Source organism: Eleginops maclovinus, chromosome 17 (assembly GCF_036324505.1).
Source record: "Eleginops maclovinus isolate JMC-PN-2008 ecotype Puerto Natales chromosome 17, JC_Emac_rtc_rv5, whole genome shotgun sequence".
In the NCBI taxonomy this organism is placed as follows: domain Eukaryota; kingdom Metazoa; phylum Chordata; class Actinopteri; order Perciformes; family Eleginopidae; genus Eleginops; species Eleginops maclovinus.
Genome location: NC_086365.1, coordinates 10,112,386 through 10,130,658, shown reverse-complemented (window position 1 = coordinate 10,130,658; position 18,273 = coordinate 10,112,386). Strand labels below are relative to the sequence as shown.

The window sequence follows — 18,273 nt, the reverse complement described above, 5'->3', positions numbered from 1 at the left end:
GAAGAAAATTAAATGTACCGGCACATCTTCTAAAAATGAAGCAGAAGTAGTTATTTTGGGATGTGTTGTGAAGTCTGCTGGCAGGTTGATTTCTGCAGCTCACCACCTTTGTCTGTGTGCAGGCAGAAGGCCCAGCCCTCCCACCCATTGATCAGGCCTTCTTAATGCAGTGGAGGTGGCTGAGAAATCACCAGACTGACACAGCGGCTCGGCTGCAGATCGCTTTGATTGCCTCTTTAGCATTTCACAGATTAAAATCGTATGGAAAACTGGCGGAAGGTGCAATCAATGCAGAAAGCAGCAGCCCGTCTGCGGGCTTTGCTCTGTCCTCCAGCCTCCCACAACCGTGTACTCAGATACACATCAGATATACAAGAGGCAGGCGTGACCTCAGAAACACATTGATTCTTTTATACCTCCAAAACCAATTATAGATTGGATGTCTTCTCAATAATGAGTCTTTGTATGGATCTGGCCTGACGGACTTCTTTCAGTTTTCAGGGTGCTTGCTTGGACCAACATCCTGAAATGATGCATTATCACAATTCAAGTCTAAAAAATGGATGTTGGGCCCTTCAGCCAGCACAGGCAAGGTGCAGGACAAGACGTGCAAACGTTGTCAGGTAACTTAATGAAGTTGTTAATTCCTTTGCAGAGTGACTTGTTTGTTGATGTGCCCTGGCCAAGGACAAAGCAGTGTGTAGCATTAGCATTCCTCTCTTTCTTTTGGCTTCCTCATGAATAACTCAGGCTGTTAAAATTGCCGCATTTACATCTCATTTTACACAAGCGTAGCACGGTGACTTAGACTGGCTCAGCTCTGTTACGCAAGCCGGGCTCTTTCCCTCCTCATTGTGGCGCGTGTTATCACAGAGATTCAGGTTGGACGCATCACAAAGCATCGCACTCCCCTGTTCGGAGCACTGCGCTTACATCAGAAACATTGTAATATGTTCGCAAAGCTTTCACAACAAGCTGAGAAGTTCTCTCCAGTGCTCTCCCAAAAGATAGTTTACAACAGGATTCTATCTGAGCGTGTTCTCACCAGAATAAGTTGACCTGCTCTGATCACTGTGGAGATCTGGCTTCTGACGTGCGGCCTTGGAGGCGGCGGCTGGATCAGGACTCGGCTGGTGGTGGTGTTGGTGGGGGGGGGCGCACAATAGTGTGTCTGGCAGTTACGCTAGGCCGCCCACTAATTGAGAAGTCGCTCAGGGGTTCAGCGCAGGCCTCACAGCTCTGCCTATACCATCCAAATAACGCCTGTAAGTGGGGCTGACACCAACCAATCAGCATTTTGAAATCCTGTTTTCCACAGTCCCCCCCCCCTCCCCCACGACACTCACTGTTCTAACAGCTGCAGCCAGCTCCAGTCTCCCTTGCTCGCACTCGTGTCTGCGTCCTCTTCTCCCGCACCCCCACTTCATCTCCATAAAGGCCTCATTAACCAGGGGTGGCACAGAAGGCCTGGCTGAAGCCCACCCCACACACACACACACACACACACACACACACACACACACACACACACACACACACACACACACACACACACACACACACACACACACACACACACACACACACACACACACACACACACACACACACACACACACACACACACACACACACACACACACACACACACACACACACACACACACACACACACACACACACACACACACACACACACACACACACACACACACACACACACACACACCTAATTGCTGGAAAGCTGAGCAGCTCAGGTTCACGCACGCAGACGGGCTGCTTGCACGCTTCCATGAGCGAGCTCGACTCCAGCTCACACACATTAACAACATGAGGTGACCTCCCCAATGTTTAACACAACCTCTGATGTCAGCAGGACGTATGCCCACAGTGTTTCAGCCAAATTTAAAAGTAAAACAATTCAGAATAAGTGAGAAAGGAGCAGAGTACAGTAGATTGCTATTCTTTCTTAGGAAAAAGTAGCAATATTATGGTATAAAATACTCCAAAAGTGTTGCATTGTTTTCCTTTTCAGTTATAGGAACACTTTCACAACACCAAAGAAGCCCCAAAAAACATGAGCATTAGTGTTGACAGTAACATTATTAGCAGTGGAAAGGTCCACTTAATATGCACTTTCAAATCTAGCTTAGCCTCATTGTAGTAAATTGACCTCTTTTCTGTCTGGCAATCACAGACTGTATAAAGGAGGTTGACGAAGCAACTGTGACATCATCCATTTCTTTGTGAACTACTGGTTTAATCCTCGAGTTTGGCATTCTAGCGTTAACATCTGGGTTTTTACGGCCATCAACATCTAGGTGTGTTTGGAAACAGATGTAACACAAGAGGGTGGAGTTAAGTACAATTGAACACTGAACAAGACATTTTGAGGCGACAAGTTACAAAACTTTCATAAATTCAAAACAAACTGTGAAAGGAGATGTAACCAGTCGCAAGGTTGCCACGCCAAAAGCATGAAAGTTGATTTACTGGTAATGGGACCCTTTACAAAATGAATATCTTGTAGAAGAGGGTTTAAAACTCTATTAAGAATAATAAACACAAAAGGTAAATGTTGACTAAGGCAATAAATCGAGTAAGAAATTGGGTCATTTCCGCAGACTTTTTAGGATTGGCTTCACTTTTCAGAACTGGACTTGCTTATTGTTCAGAGCTCACACTACACCACGTCCTGTTGCAGCCTCAGCCCACAGCGATCACTGGAGCTCCCCTAGTGAGTGTGCAGAACTCTCCGGCAAAAAAATCACCAGCCCTAAGAAGTTGCAGCAGCGGCACTCGTCACCCGCCAGCCTTATTGGCCTCAGCTGATCCCAGACCGGAGATCTGGTCTCTAAACTGCTTCCAGTCCTACATCTAAGTCTGGCTGAATCAACACTGAACTAAACAGACACCTGCAGACACATGTAGAGGTTAAAGGTCAGAGGAGGAGTGTTTGTCTAACAGGTGTTCTACCCCGTTCTCTGTAAATATCCTCTTCTCCACCACAAAAACAGACCCATTAATCATGCATGGCCGCATTTGATCCCGCCTGCCACAACACATCTGCTTTTGTCACTTGGAGCAATTTAGCATCAATAGTTGCAAACAGAGAAGAGGGCAGGTTCACGGGGGAGAGGGTTGTCTTCCCTTTCAGGCATCACACCACACTCAACTTTGAGGTGAGGGGGATTTTTGTCTGTTTTTGGACTGACTATGAGAGCGTGATTGTATACAGGCTGTGGATTATTCCCAAACACATAGCCCTGAAACAAAACAAAACCAATGCCAAAGCCTGTGGGGGCTGATGAGGGTAGGGGTGCTGCATATTACTGTGTGTCAAACAGCAGGGCTGTTATCATACTCTCACATGCCTGCAGAAGAGCGGGGCTAGCCAAATATGTGGCTGCGGTGTGTTCCAGGCGAAGGCATGGGGCTGGGCTGCAGAGGCAGTGACCGCAGAAGGCCCTTCACTTACACACAACATCAAACATGACAACAAATCACAACAAAGAGCAGCAGGGATGAGACAAACATAAAATAATGCTTCTATTTTATTCAACGAGGATGAACACAGAGCCCTCTGATTAATGCAGGATGTGTTACGTTTAATAGTTTCTAATTATAAAGCCAACATTGTGGTGCTGAGATCACATCCTGGAGTTTCTAAGTGTGCTAAATATGTAAGGATATATTTTTGTCAACAAGGTCATGTGTTCAAAACGATGCCTGGGAATTTGAGTGCACTTCCTTTTTTCAGGGATTTGTAAAATTGATTTCAAGATCAAAATTGCTTTCCAGATTGATTGTTTTAAGAGATCGAAAAATAAAACAGTAAATTAGTTCAGCTCTGATTCGCACAGCATTCTGAAGAGGACATTAAAGGGGAAACCGTTATCCATGACTAGAGACAAAACAAAATCACCTAAAATACACCGTCCATTAACCATTTTAGCCGAAGTCTGAGACATTTCGCTTCTCTTCTATCAAAGAACTTCCTGCAAAGCAGATTAAAAATGGGCAATACTCGAGACCTGAACCTCTCCTTAATCTGTAAAGTCTCGTGGATCATTGCCTAAGAGGAAAAGGGAGGAGGGTGAGCCATTAATATATGCATGGAAATGACCTGCAGCACTCCCCATAAAGAGGGGCCAGCAAAGGTCAAATAGCCTCCAAACTGCACTTGAGTTTAATTAAAAAGACAAAGAAGAGCATAATTTCGGAGAGGACAGGCACAATTACTGTTCGGTGAGAAGGGGAGCTGTGCTTAGGCTCTTTCAGGAGGCCCGTGTTCCCCTTCCCATAAGGCCGAGCGCCATCTTCCTATCCCTTTGATGTCAATATAGACCGTTTATTAGGGCCATAAAGGTTAATCTGGAACGAGAGAGGATATCAAATAGTTGGGATGAGGAGAGAAATCCAAATGAGCTACCACTGTGAAGAGAAGTCTAATTTAGCCCGAGTCCAGTCAGCAGGTAATGGAGTTACCAACATCGACTTCTACACTGTATGAAAATGTAATGAAAAAAATTAAACCTTAACACTTTTGGTGCCCGTGACCAGAGAGGGCGACGGTGGGTTTTACACATATCAAAGGCTTGATTTGCTCGAATGAATTTGAAGCAATACGAGTCAATATTCATTACAAAGAGGTCTGCCTGGTCAGAGCGGGTTCATGACTGGGACAGTCACATGATTTACAATATTACAAAGCATCGGGAGATGATGGATGTGTTCAATTGCGCAAAGTAACTGACTCAATGAATTTTTCATTACCCTGGTTGATGTGTTTGGGACACTGAATTAGATAAGCCCACTGATGAAACACAGAGCGGAGGCTGTGTATCCACCGGCCTCAGGGCCATACGGGAGGCAACACACTCAGAGCGTCTCATACACACAGAAATACGATCAGGTTTGGGTGGATCGTATGCTAGGATATTCATGGTACAGTTAAGCATGACCTACAGGCTAATGACAGATAGAAGGCTCCATGGTTATAATGGAATAGAAGACACTGAGAAAATAAATTGTATTTATGTCTTTGTACAGGAATTAAAGATGGTTGGATACAGTAGGTTTTATGAATAGAGGGACATCACTTCAAATAAGTCTTATGGAAATGCAAGCAAGCAAGGTTCAAACAACAGTTTATCCATGATATGCTCACCTCTTAGTGAATCAAATGGAAAAGAAGTCCAACTGTCGTAGAAGTTGAAGCAGAAAGTGGATCTTCAGAGAGTTGGACTAAACTAGAGCCTTTTCTTATAAACTTGTTTGAATTTGTGACTGCTTGTGTTAAGGCAGTTACGACATTGGGTTTCAGTATTTTACTTGGTGAGAAAACTGTTCACCTTACAGTTATTACTAAAAGAGATGATGGGAAACTCTACCAAAATAAGATTTGTGTTATAAATACAGTTACAGTCATGATGTCTGTGATGGAATCGGCCACATGGTTAAATTTACCAGGTAATTAAATGAATACAGGGGAAAAATAACCTGGTCAATCTATCAATTCTCAGGTTTTTAAACTTCAGAAGATTATACCTTTAAGTGAGATCGTGTACGTAAAAACCAAGGACCGTTGGAACACAGACTGTTTATAAAATGAAAAATAAAAGAAAGCCCAAATGGGTTTCCTCGAGAGGATCAATTGTCATGTGAGGGCTCTAACAGTTAACGGAATAAATGATGTAGGAGTTTTTTTTCCCCTCAGACAATCTTTGAGATCAACTCTCTGACTGTAACAGGCTGAACCGTCAGACTGTCCTCTCAATAACTGTGTGAGATGACTCACTGCAGCAGGACACATTTTTTCTCCAAATCCCCAAAACAAACAGTAATACAACAATTTTAGACCTTCATGAGGAGGCATACCCATACGAAGCTATAGGTCTGATAGCTTCATTAGGGCAGAATTACCCCCATTCTATTGCACAGCACAGATCAGATGAAATCAGGACATAAACCACTCTGTGAACTCTGACCCGACCAAAACCAATTTCATTTGGAGAGATGGAGGGCTGAGTTGTGCTGTAGTGTCTGGGTGTTGAAGCCAGATTTGTAATGCATGCAAACTGAGTGAGACCTCTCATGAAAAGGTTAGAGGAAGAAAATTGAAGTCAGATATTTCCCTCTGTTAAAAGAAATCTAAAAGAAACAGGAACATGTGGCATTTAGATATACTGTATTTCAGTACGAGTTGTGTTGTGAGGCCATTCCAGGTTGCAAAATACTGTCCTGCTTTGAACCATATTTACTCACAACTGCCGACATTTAGAGCACGCTTTCCAAACCTTAAACACACCCACTGTATTTTTGCAAAAACTAGTGCTGCACAGCTGAGAAGGCTATAAAAACCCCATGAATTTCACTAACTATGTCCCATAATTTGACTGTTGATTAGCATTTCTCCCATTTTCATTTCTACCCCCCGGCTCTGCGCTTGGCCAGCCTTTTTGGATTTAGCACTGCCATCAGAAGTTTAACGACAAAGCAGAGGTGCGGCGAAAAGGGACGCGGAGAACGGGTTGTTCAAAGTTATAGCCCTGACCTATTCATATTCTAATACCTTCAGCTCAGTGGTAAAGGTATGCTTAAAAGCGCCAGGTGGTGACATCTTAATTTTTCACGGCCGAAAAATGTGGCTGCACCCGCTCTCCCCTCTCTCCCCCATGCATTATTCTTGCTTTAAGCAGCGCGTCTCCTCAGGGGGAAGGGGGGTATTGTTTTACAACACACCCAGCTGCGGCCTACTTGCCTCGCCCGCGGTTCTTTTCAAGGAGTTGTCTTGGGTGACCCCTCTCTCTGGCAGTTATTAATAATAACACGTGCCGGGGAATAGTTCACCTTGTAGCGCTGAGGCCGCCTTGCTGCTTCGTGTATGTCTAGCCTCATACAGAGGAGTCTCCAGGGGAGAGGGGGGAGAGGGTGTGTGTGTGTGTGGGGGGGGGGGTTAAAGCTATAGGAAGCGCAGAGAGAGACACACACAAAAGACATCAAACAAAGTTTCCCCCTTGTATGTAATTAGAATCAGGTAATCATCTATGGCCCCTCTGAAGTGATGGAGAGCCTGATTAGCAGCATCAAAAAAGGCAAAGAGGGCTGAGCGAGAGGTGTGTGTGTGTGTGTGTGTGTGTGTGTGTGTGTGTGTGTGTGTGTGTGTGTGTGTGTGTGTGTGTGTGCGAGAGAGAAAGATGAAGGAATAACACGGTAAAGTGCCAAGGCTGACAGACCAAGTGCTGCATTCTCTACCTTTAAGTCCCATTAAGAGCTCGAGCAGGAGAGGCCCTTTCTGCATGCTGAGTGTTCTATTGTAATAACAAGGAGCGGATTCAGGATTCAATCTGGGGTCTGAATGAACCAATGCATTCCAGACAAATTCTCTCCCTCAAGTCCTCAACGGATTCAAAAAAACTGAAGGATGCTTATTTTTTTGAAGCTTTAAAGGAATAACGACCCTCAGCGTTAAAGATAAACTTCTGTTAACTAGGTTTAAAAAGTAATCGAAGGGTTGGGACATTTAACATACTGATACCTACTGGAATAAACACACATATTTTGAAAGCGCTAAAGCCTTCTGGTCAGTCAGTGTGTGACTGACTTGACTTTTTCAGATTTAAACTGCAGTTAACAGAGCACTGTTCAGTTGCTGTCACAACAAAGAAAAAGTAAAATGTGGCAAGGCACAAGGACAGAGAAAGTAATGATGGTGGCATTCACTGACGCAGCAGGCACTGTAACCTTTTAGAGAACCACATCCTTCAAAAAAAACTAAAAAACTATCCCCACTCTCCTCTAAAAAAAACAATTACACCACATACAGATATGAGAAGAAGGACAAAAACATTATCCTTGATGTCACACACCTTTGAAGTTAACCATACATTATCCATCCAGATAAACAGGTCAATCTGTGGTTTGCTTTTATATGAATAACTGGTTATTTACATCTGAATGTGGCCTTTCATTTTTCAATCAAGGTAGTACGTCGGTTCAACTGAATGCTGACCAAGCCATATTCAAACCACTTAAATGTCACGATTACGTTTAATGAACTGAAATCAACCGTTGTGAAAAAGTGAAATATGTTAAAGACGAAAACATACACACCGCACTGGACACCGCCATACTGGCAATCTGTCCATCACAAGGTATGGTTAGGTATAAATCCTAAAGGGACCTTATTTACAGGATGGTCATCAGACTGTATTGAAAACGAGTTGAAACTATTGATTGAGACCATACTTTCGTCAGGAGGACTGTACTAACGTGATAAATAAAGAGAGAAGGGTCATTCTCTCAGACTTCTATACAATCTTATTTTTTGCAACCAGTGGAGTTTTATGTAGCTATTTGAAGAATGCCAGTTTAAGCCACTGTTTACTTTTCATACCTGGCCGAGCTGTACTTTTGTCTTAGAGGGAAGGTTTGGACCCTAATTTCACAAAATATAAAGTGCTCTGTCTTGGATACAATTTCAGCATTCCTGGTTTTAGTTTAATGGTGTACCACTGGGTTTAGGTCACACTCCTCTTATCATGTAAAAGCAGTTTCAAATTTCCTAAGACACCCCGGATAGGTTTTTCCAACCATTATCCTGAACTAACTCTCACTTTGGAGCAAACTTAGGATATTACTATTATATTTAAAGTTGGGCAATAACACGTTTGGTTACAACTGACAGCCTCACGTTTCCTGCATAAAAATGGAACAAGGTGCCCATTTACTTCCCTTGCTGCAAACTCATCCAATTTGAACATTAATTCTTGGGCTAGGGGCAAGATTTAATATGGGAAACACATTCAATTGCGACAACTGCATGCTTCGAAGAAATGTTCAGCAGTGGTGTGCAGTACTATATTTTACTGCAGCAGTCTCTACACTGCAGCTAGAGGAGAAGATAAGGAAGCTTTGGTGTCATTGACCAGCAGCCTGGCTGAGGATGTCCTTGTGCCCTTCAGTGTTAGTTGGGAGGACAGCTGAACATCTGCGCTAGTCATTAGCAAAAGAAGAGCTGGCCTGAATCTTTCAGCCTGCAGAGAATCAGGGAGGAGAGGAGAGCTGATGACAAACTACTCCCAGCTTCCTGCACATCTCCCAGGAGCACGGCTATCGTCAAGTTAGCAGGATGCTGTTCAGTGGCAACTCTGAATCCACAGACTTTCAGCTCTTTGTGGAGCTGTTTGCCATCCATCGTTGTTATAACAATGACTGACCTGGCTGGAAGTCCAGTCAGCTGTGCATTACTCAGTCTTACACGGAATACTATTTTGCTGCTTCCTCAGTTTCTTTTGAATAACCAATTCATAACACAATGTCAGCAACACTAATTGCTGTAGTCCTGTAAAAAGCTTGTTCTTGAGTTAAACATAGTGGCTATAACTGTTAAATATGCTGTTCTATGTCTCCTCAAAACTGCACAGGGTTAGATGTAGTATTTAGCCATGTCGTGGGGTAACTGTTAGGAACATTATGAGCATTTTGATGGAACGGGGAGTAGTTTGACAAGTTTCTATGGTAATTTTCATACTGATTCTGACGTGAAAACTTGAATTGAAGCAACCACTGTACTTCCTGAAGGCGCAGGCTACAAACTTTTAACCATTGTTAAATTCTGAAGTGGACTGTATCACCTTAAAGCTGTGAATGTGAAACTCATTTCCAAGATGGTGCATATACTGTAAGGCTTTTGCAAAAAGAAAAGTGGATCTGAATGTGCAATGTGAAGTATGTTCTTCTCATGAGCTATTTGGAATCATTCAGTTACAGAGAGAAGAACCAGATAAGAGGTCTTGAGTGACATAACAGGAAATAGCGGGGCTCCTAGTGTATTCTGAGATCGCCCAGAGACCAGGTGGTTACACAAGCACACATAAATAAACTACATGCATACACACATACGAGCAACATCTGTACATTTATCTCTTTTGAGGTTTTTTTCAACATGAACTGAACAGTCCAGTGTGGAAATTCACACAAAAAAATGTTTGCCTGTCATTTAGTTGGAATGCACAGTAAGCCTGGGACGTGTTACAGTTAAAATAAGTCACATAAGCATGTTCGTTTCACTTTCAGCTCACAGTGAAGCCGTATGAGCCAACATTTTAAAAATAATAATTGAGATGTGGCACCGGGGATTTTTTCACAATGTAAATAAATATAAGACGAGGTAGAATCTGTCCTCAAACAATACATTTCAGTCTGCGCTCTTCGTCCCAAAAGAACTATATGCTGCTACTTTGCGAGTGACCCCACAATGAACAGTTTTTTTTTTTATATTAAAAGGTGCGACATGTTCATAAGGAAGAACGTATCTAAATGAGATTTCTGAAAAGAATAGATGCGTTTCAGACAGCCTGATCCTTTTCTCCTCACTCCCTGCCGGGTCCCTGGAGATAAAGCTTGACTTGATGTCACAGTCACGCCTGACACCAACATACAAACTGACAATGCGTCATAAGCCCGATGCGAGATGAAAGAAAAAGATACATTTTTCATTTACATTTACATACATGGCTATACAAGGTGGCTGCGGACTGCAAAGTTGATTTTGAAGGAGGAAAAAAAAAGTAAGTTATTACACTGAACCATGCTCTACATGTTGGTTATCTCTCACTGATAGCCAGCTTTCCAAAACGTTAATAAATCCAGCTATGTTGACGGCTCTGTGAGTTTGCTTGCATTTACAATCTTAGTAAAACCACTGTAGAGGAAAATTGAAGTTGGATTAAAAAAAATGAATGAATAGATAGATAAATAAATAAGTGTTCTCCTGGTGCTGTCTTTAAAATGGATGCCTGGAATTTACAGTTTTCCATTAACTGATGCCCAACAGCTTTTTCACGCCTGCACCCGGCCTTGGAGCAAGCGCTGGTTGTTGTGAGCGTGTGTGTGTGAGTGCGTGTGTGCGCGGTAGCACTCAGCAGGCCGCCGTGCCGCAGTCTTCATTTTTCTCAGCGTTTTTCAACTTAAATGTGTCAGTCTGTCTGCTCTCCTCCCTCCTCCGGGCTTTCAAACATTATCGCTCTGTGCTGTGGAAATCACACATCAGCATAAACAGTAGCGTCGCACTATTACCAGTATCATCAATGGGAGCTTTGGTTTCAAAGGGATCATTTGTTGATAAAATGTTCGTGCTGCATTCCTACATATTCAGAGAGAGCAAAACACAAATCAAGCTCGAGGAGATAATACCTGTAATTATGTTTGCCGTCGCAGGTTTATGAAGGGATGACACACACACACACACACACACACACCTGAAACTAAGTTTTTTTTTCCTCCCCCGTATTTGTGTTTTTCCCTCAGTTGTTTGTGCATGTTTTGCGATAAAGGATTATTATTTCTCTGCTGGTGGGATCACATCCCTCATGGTTGTAGACCCCTGAAGAATTCTATTAACCCTGGTTATGTCAGGCCTAATAACATGCCACCCTGCTAAGCAGAAAAGGATTGACTTGGGGAAGAGGGTGGGGGTGTGTAATGAAGGCCCAAATAATTTACTGTTAAAGCCAATGGAATATAAAACTGGACTAAATGTCCTTATTTTCCCTCTCCTGTCGCTAACCTGAGCTGACACACTGAGATAAACATAAGTAGAAAATAATACATTTGCTTTTTTGAGTAAGGTGTGTGTGTAAAAATGGTATTGCTTGGCGATGCTGCAGCCATTGTTTGTGTTGGCGATGGAGCCCGGCTTTCTTTGTTGCTCTGCAGATCAGATGTGGAGTACTGCGGTTTTGCTATATTTGCCATTCATTAGCCAGCAGTGAGGAGATGTCAGGGCGCATTCGCGGGCAGGCCACTCGCGTGATAGCGAGCGTCAAATCAATTCAGTCACCTTGAACTTTGAAGATGAAAGAATAACATGTTGGAATTGGTCTTCCTCTTAGCCTGTACGCCTGTTCAGAAACGCTCGCCCGGACCTCACGGCTACTGAATGCATTGGTGTTGGGAAAACAATGTCCAACTGATTCATTGATGACATTTACAGTTTTTGTTCTGAAGCTCTGCTACACAGGAGTCAATAGGAATACATGTGGACACTAACCAACCCTGCCTACTATAGCTCATACCCTGCTACATCTATACTGAATTCTCATTACGTTTCAAGGAAAACATAAATTCCCAGCGAACAGTTTTTATGCGATTCAAAAAATAAAAACGTAGGCTACCAAACTACTTGGTTAGCTTTAGTGACAAATAATAGTTTGCCTTAAACTAGATACCCCTGCCACTTATTTTAGTTACAGAATAAAAGTGTAATATAGTCTGAGTTCAGACCTCAGACTGCAGCCTCCTGGGGAAAAAGTGGTTCTTGATTAACTCAACTCTTCCTTGTACATTTCCCTATGAGAACTTTTGTGAACTGTCAGTAGGATCTCAAACTCAAACTAACCCTAACAAAAAGTCATCCGGGCCAAAATGTGGACAAAAAAGATGAGTGAGAATGTTGTTTGGTTTTATGGAAACCTAATTTCTTAAGAAGACCAGACGAACTAACAAATGGTCCTATCCAGAGGCTGCAACATTTTATTTCCGTCAACAAATCTGGTAAAAACACCCAAACCAATAATGTGTTAGTGCATCTCAGTAACTTCCTTAAACTTCTGGACAATGTTGCACTTCATTTCATCAACCAGGATGTAAAAGTGCATTTGTTGCGAACTATTTTCTGTGTCACATTAATATACTTTTTGGCCATCAGTATGGTATACGTGTGATTAAGTAAAAATACACATGTGTGTGTTCTTGGTAGTAAATGAAGATGAAAACCATTGCAAAAGTAGTTCTCAGGAGAGCTTTGTCACTTGGTGGATGTAAATATTTGGTGTGTGTGTGTGTGTGTGTGTGTGTGTGTGTGTGTGTGTGTGTGTGTGTGTAGAACACAAGGGACATTAAAGCAGTATGTCTGTGTGTTATTGTCTTGCATTGGATTGACCACCACATGTGCTGTTGCCAGAAGATTTTGCCTACAGTTCAACAAGCCTTGTGTAGACATTTTAAGTAGCCACCTACCGTTAGGCTTTTAGAAACTGAGAAACTGATCGCAATCTACATCACAACTGAAGTGAAAAAAAAGGTGTCTTCCTGCCCCGGTAGATTCACACTGACACAATAACAATGACATTCAGAAATCTAAAGTTATGTTTTAACAGAAACAACCCTACAACCTGTCATGTGTTTTTTAAATACGTGTCGGTTTGAAATGATATGTTCTTGTCTATCGTAAATCAGGTTCCTATCCAAATGAAGCTAAAAGCGAAGATAATTTAATGTGAAACCATGTCTCTATAAAGTGTTACACGTGTCAAGCCACTATAAACTACACTTTCTTATGTAAACAACTTTAAACCCAGCGGCTGTTTTACTCTCAGCAGGTCTCAGTGCTACATGGGGAGAAAAATGATCTTATACTGACTGACTAAAAAAGTAATCTCCTTCTTAACCCAGTTAAAAACTGATGGGCCTTTTTTTCTAAATGTGGCAAAATAGTCTGTCAATAAGGAGAAATCATTCCTTTGATACATCTTGAGAAATAAGTGGTAAATTAAACCGGTTGATTCAAATAATTTCACCTCTTATTCACATATACTTCACTTGCTGACTGATGGTATAGTTTAAAGGATTATAGCTGCTTTGAGTTCTCACTGAAAGCTCCAATATTTTGAAGTTGTTTTTGTGAAGACGAACCTAAATCCTCTTGTATGTAATCTATGAGAAATATTGATTACAACTATTTACACAAAGGTGTCATAACAACACTTTTTTAAAGCCAATTTGAGAAGAAATACGCCGTACAAACAAAATAAAATAAATGAACAAAATATCCAAAAATCTAAAAACATGAATACCATAACTTACGTGTCATTTTTGCAGCTGTCTGACTGCTGGGTTGTGACACATTAACAGGCCTTAAAAAAGGGTCCGATGCGAAACCAAATGCCTCTTGTGATTAAAAACTGCCTTTGCTCCATTCCACATAAGAAAAAGGGAGCTCAAACTGAACTCTAAATGTGTGTAAAATGGATTTCAGTGGGTTAACTTTCCAACGGCCTAGAGGAGACTGAGCGTTATGCAGTGTTTGTTGAACGTCACGCAGACACTGTCTTTCTTACCGTAGGTAGTCTCTCCGGCACAGGATGAGGTTGGCTTTGGTGTAGAGCGTGGAGCCCACCTCGCCCAGCCTGCAGTCACAGCAGGCGCACTTGAGGCAGTCCTCGTGCCAGTACTTATCGAGGGCCTTCAGCAGGTAGCGGTCCTTGATCTTCCGGTTGCAGCCGGCACAGCCTTTTGGCTTGGTGTCCGGCTGGACGGAGAGCATTTGTATACCTGGGGGGGAAGAAGAGAGAGACGCTTCAAAAACTCATCCAGCACCAGCACACTGACAGAGGAGGGGGCTAACATTTCCTTACAGTGAATGAAAAAACACAGAAAGGAAGAAAGAAAAAAACAAGGGTTGTGATGCATTTAAAAAAATACAGAACAAAGCTGACAAGAAAATAAATGGATGAAAGATAAATGGAGCAAAATATAATCCTCACTTGTTTTCATTGTGCTCCTCGGTCTTTAAGCAGCAGGTGGTATAAGTACAATATTCATGTATTCATCACACATAAACACTTAAGACTGAAATGAAAGAAAAAAAAACATAAGTGAAAATGAGCATTAACAAACACAATCATTCTTATAAAAGGGTTAAAAACAGAGATGTTAACCTGGTCTGCTATACAGCAAATTATGTGTTGAACTCAAAATGTGGGTTCCAACCATCACATAAAGGGACTGTGCAGGGCTAGTGTCAATTCACCAATTCTCAATAGGTTTTAAATGACAAATTTAAGTGTACTCCAAAACTTAGTATGGAGACTTAACAGATATAGAAAGTTTACAAAATAAATAACCCAATTGAAAATGGTGTGACAGCTTCGGAAACCTGGGTAAAAACAATGTTACATTTTGTTCTAAGTCGTGTTTGAATTCAATTCTCTCATACTAAGTAGAAAGTGTTCAAAAAATAAGGTGCAGCTTACTAAAAAGTACTTCAAATTAAGTTTGGATAAGGCAGGCCTTTGTTAAATACAAAAAAATACTTCTAACTTTGTGTACACACACCAGTTTGAGCTTCAAACTTAAACATTCCCGGTAAGGAATGGTGTACTTTAATTCTGAAATATGAAAACGTTTACTAATTACTCAAAGAAGATGATGTAGCCTTTTTGAAGGAACACACCCTCATTGTGCTTCAGTGAGGCATCTAAATTGATCTGGTAAAACAGGTGTGGAGGTCATTTCACTCTTACTCAATGCTTATAGGAGAAAACACAAATAAAGTACCTTTGAATATCAGATAAAAGGGTTATTTTAACAATACAAAGATCAGATTATTCCGACAGTAAAATACGGACAAAAAAAGGAGAAGAAGTGAAGGAAGCTCTGAGCATTACAAACCAACACAGTCCTGTTTAACTGCTGTGAGAGCAACAAGCAGCCCACACAGACACAAAGCCACAGTTTCACATTTCTTCCAGGACATTTTTTTTTTTACATTGACCTCCTGTGTTTAGAGGGGCGTGGCTACAGGCGAGGAGCTTTGCAAGCGGCCTGTATTGTTTGGCCTGAGCTGACTGTGGAGAGCCTTTGTTGGCCCATTGGGAGCCAGGAGAAAAAGGGTGGGGGGGGACAATGTGGTTTCGCACCCGGCTGGAATTAGTATTCTCCTACCATTCCCTGAGGAGAGGCACACCCCCACTCCCCTTTGTCCCACCATTCACCCCACACAACACACACACGCTCGATATTTAGCATGTAGTTTTAGCTTTCATTTCAAATACTGAAACTTTCTTTTTGGGCGATTTAAGTCCCAATATGTCCATTTACAGGTAGAAAAACAGTGTTTCAGAACTAATCAATTCATTATGACTGTTGGCAAAATGATTCTGTAGTGTCTCCTTTAATTTCACTACAACACATGTTTCTGGAAGTGACACAATCTGGAAACCGGTGTTAAATGGGAAAAAGTTGCTGCAAGTATTTACATAAATAAAATAGTGGCTACCTTAAAAGTTGAGTACAACCACTTTTTTCAATAAGTTTCAATGTTTTGGATAAAAAACATACCTGAGATGCATCAAATGAGCATGCAAAACACTGATATGATGTCTTACTTTAAAATAAACCTGTCACTACCTTTTTTCTTATCCTGCCACACATTCTTTGCAATCTAGCATATTTGGTGCGAAATCATTTGCACAGACAGACTATCAAACAGGTTGCAGTGTGAGCAGCTCATTTGTTCCACGGGTTGGGGCTGTTGATTTGTTAATTGGCTGGATTTAGTGAGCGGTGTGCACGGCTGCTCGGCCGGCTGCTCTCCGCTGCGCCTGTTCAGCGCCACTGATCCGTCCAGCCTCGTTAACACTACAAAGTCCCCGCTGCTCATTACCAAACCAAAAGAAGAAAAAAGAGTTTCGACTCCCCCCTTTTTTACTGTGCAATCAACTCGAATAGAAGAGGAGAAGCATGGCAGGAATTTGACCACTTCGCTCTTCCGATTGCCGAGGGGAAGTGCTGAACAAAAGCTTCATTTTCCATAAAGGAAAGGAAATCACAGCTGCTCTCGGAGCCCTAATGATATCGGTTTTGTTTGCGCGCTGGCTCGTATCCTCCCTTTCCACTCTCTCATTGTGGATCTGAAGGCTGCCGCGCGTCCTCGGCATGCACATGTAGGCTATCATCATCAGCCGATGGAGGATGATGGAGGAATAGATCGGGGAATAGCCTGCTTTCTCAGCCCCAGCTGTTCGGCAACGAGATGCTGACATTTCACCCTTTCAGTTTAATTAGTGTTGCCATGGCAGCGGAGTACTGGTAAAGGCCAGTAACGGGTTTAACACAAACACTCAATTTGCCATGCAGCTCTGACAGGCAATGCACTGTATGATCACTAACATAACATCAGAGCACGGCTATGTAATGTATCAGTGAAATGCTGGTATAACAGATAATGGATCAGGTTAGAGCAACAGCAGGTCAGAGCTGGACTCGTCGCCTTTCGACGCAGAGAGATGCTGCAACTTGCCGTCGCAGAGCACACTAAACACACATGAAACGTGCCGATAATACAAGCCAAAGCGCCAAAGTCAGCGTCTTACCGAAACTTTTCTCCCTTTTCTGCATTTGTTGAACCGCTGAAGCAGCCGAAGCACCACCATGCAAGCCGGAGCCGCCTGGTCCGGAGAGCAGCTGTCAGCAGGCAGGCAGGCTGGCAGGCTGGGATCGGGCTTTGTTAGAGAGGGAACAATCCAACACGGCGACCGGTGAGGAATGAAAAGAAAAGAGAGAACAACCGGCCAACAAAAACGCACCAGCAGGAGCTGCTCGCCGTCGTCGGTCGTCACTCGGCGTGTGAGAGCACGTTTATCGCCGAGCGGAGTAGTATGAGCGGAGAGAGGCAGGCAGCGAATGACAGGACGACAAAGAGATGCTTCCCCTCCGCGGCGCAGAGACCATCTAATCCTACTGGCCACATTACACAGGGCTGCTGCACGCTGCTGCGCTAATCAGCGCTTTGACGTACCAGCAGCAGGCATCTGCACACAGCTCTCTGTCCCCCACATTACCACCACAACCTGCTATTCCAAACTCAGTCTCGCCCACATTGCGTGTTTTTATATTTCAAATCCCCTACATTTATTCAGTTTGGATTAAATGATAAAGAATATATTGTTTTAAAACGCTGAATAGAGAAGGATAGTATCTTGTCTCCAGCTCACTCACCTTTCTAAACAAGTTAAGCAAAACTGAACTCTTCCAGCAGCGGATTCAGCTCCTCTGAAGAGAATAAAAGTTCACCAAACTGACATCGAGCAGCACTGATCTTCGGGATGGAAATAATGAGCTCCACGTGGATCAAGGCGCCCAGTATGTGGAAGAGTGCCCAGCTACAGGTGTTCAGCCGAGAGTGCGGGGCTCAGGCCGGGCGTCCCCAATGTTTCACAGAGAGTGGCTAGAGACAGGGAAAGACAGGCTTTTTTATCTCCAAACCCCCAATCCCTCACCGGTGAGACATTACACCGCCACGATAAGGTCATTCACTTATTACCAGCCGCTCCACTATATGACGGAGAGCATGCATCGCGTGCGCGCCCCCGGAACGCCCATTTCCCGTAACGTCCTTCAATCTTAGAGCCGCGGGTGCGCGCAGACGCACGGCGCTCGTTATTTTATAGACAGAAACACATGCCCGGAGAGCACGGCATGGCATTC

The 18,273-nt window shown here is 42.9% G+C and overlaps 1 protein-coding gene across 11 annotated transcripts in view; it reads right to left on the bottom strand.

Moving 5' to 3' along the window:
• Window positions 1-18,273, bottom strand: part of lmo3 (LIM domain only 3) — a 43,393-nt gene that overhangs the window by 17,013 nt on the left and 8,107 nt on the right. For 2 of the 11 annotated variants that reach the window (XM_063905967.1, XM_063905965.1), the window contains exons 2-4: window positions 17,785-18,013; window positions 14,550-14,634; window positions 14,124-14,337 (exon numbers count right to left, since the gene is read on the bottom strand). In XM_063905967.1, the coding sequence (XP_063762037.1) occupies window positions 14,124-14,337; window positions 14,550-14,559 (224 nt within the window). In that variant the 5' untranslated portion in view covers window positions 14,560-14,634; window positions 17,785-18,013. The other 9 variants (XM_063905968.1, XM_063905969.1, XM_063905975.1 and 6 more) reach the window with 7 other exon arrangements.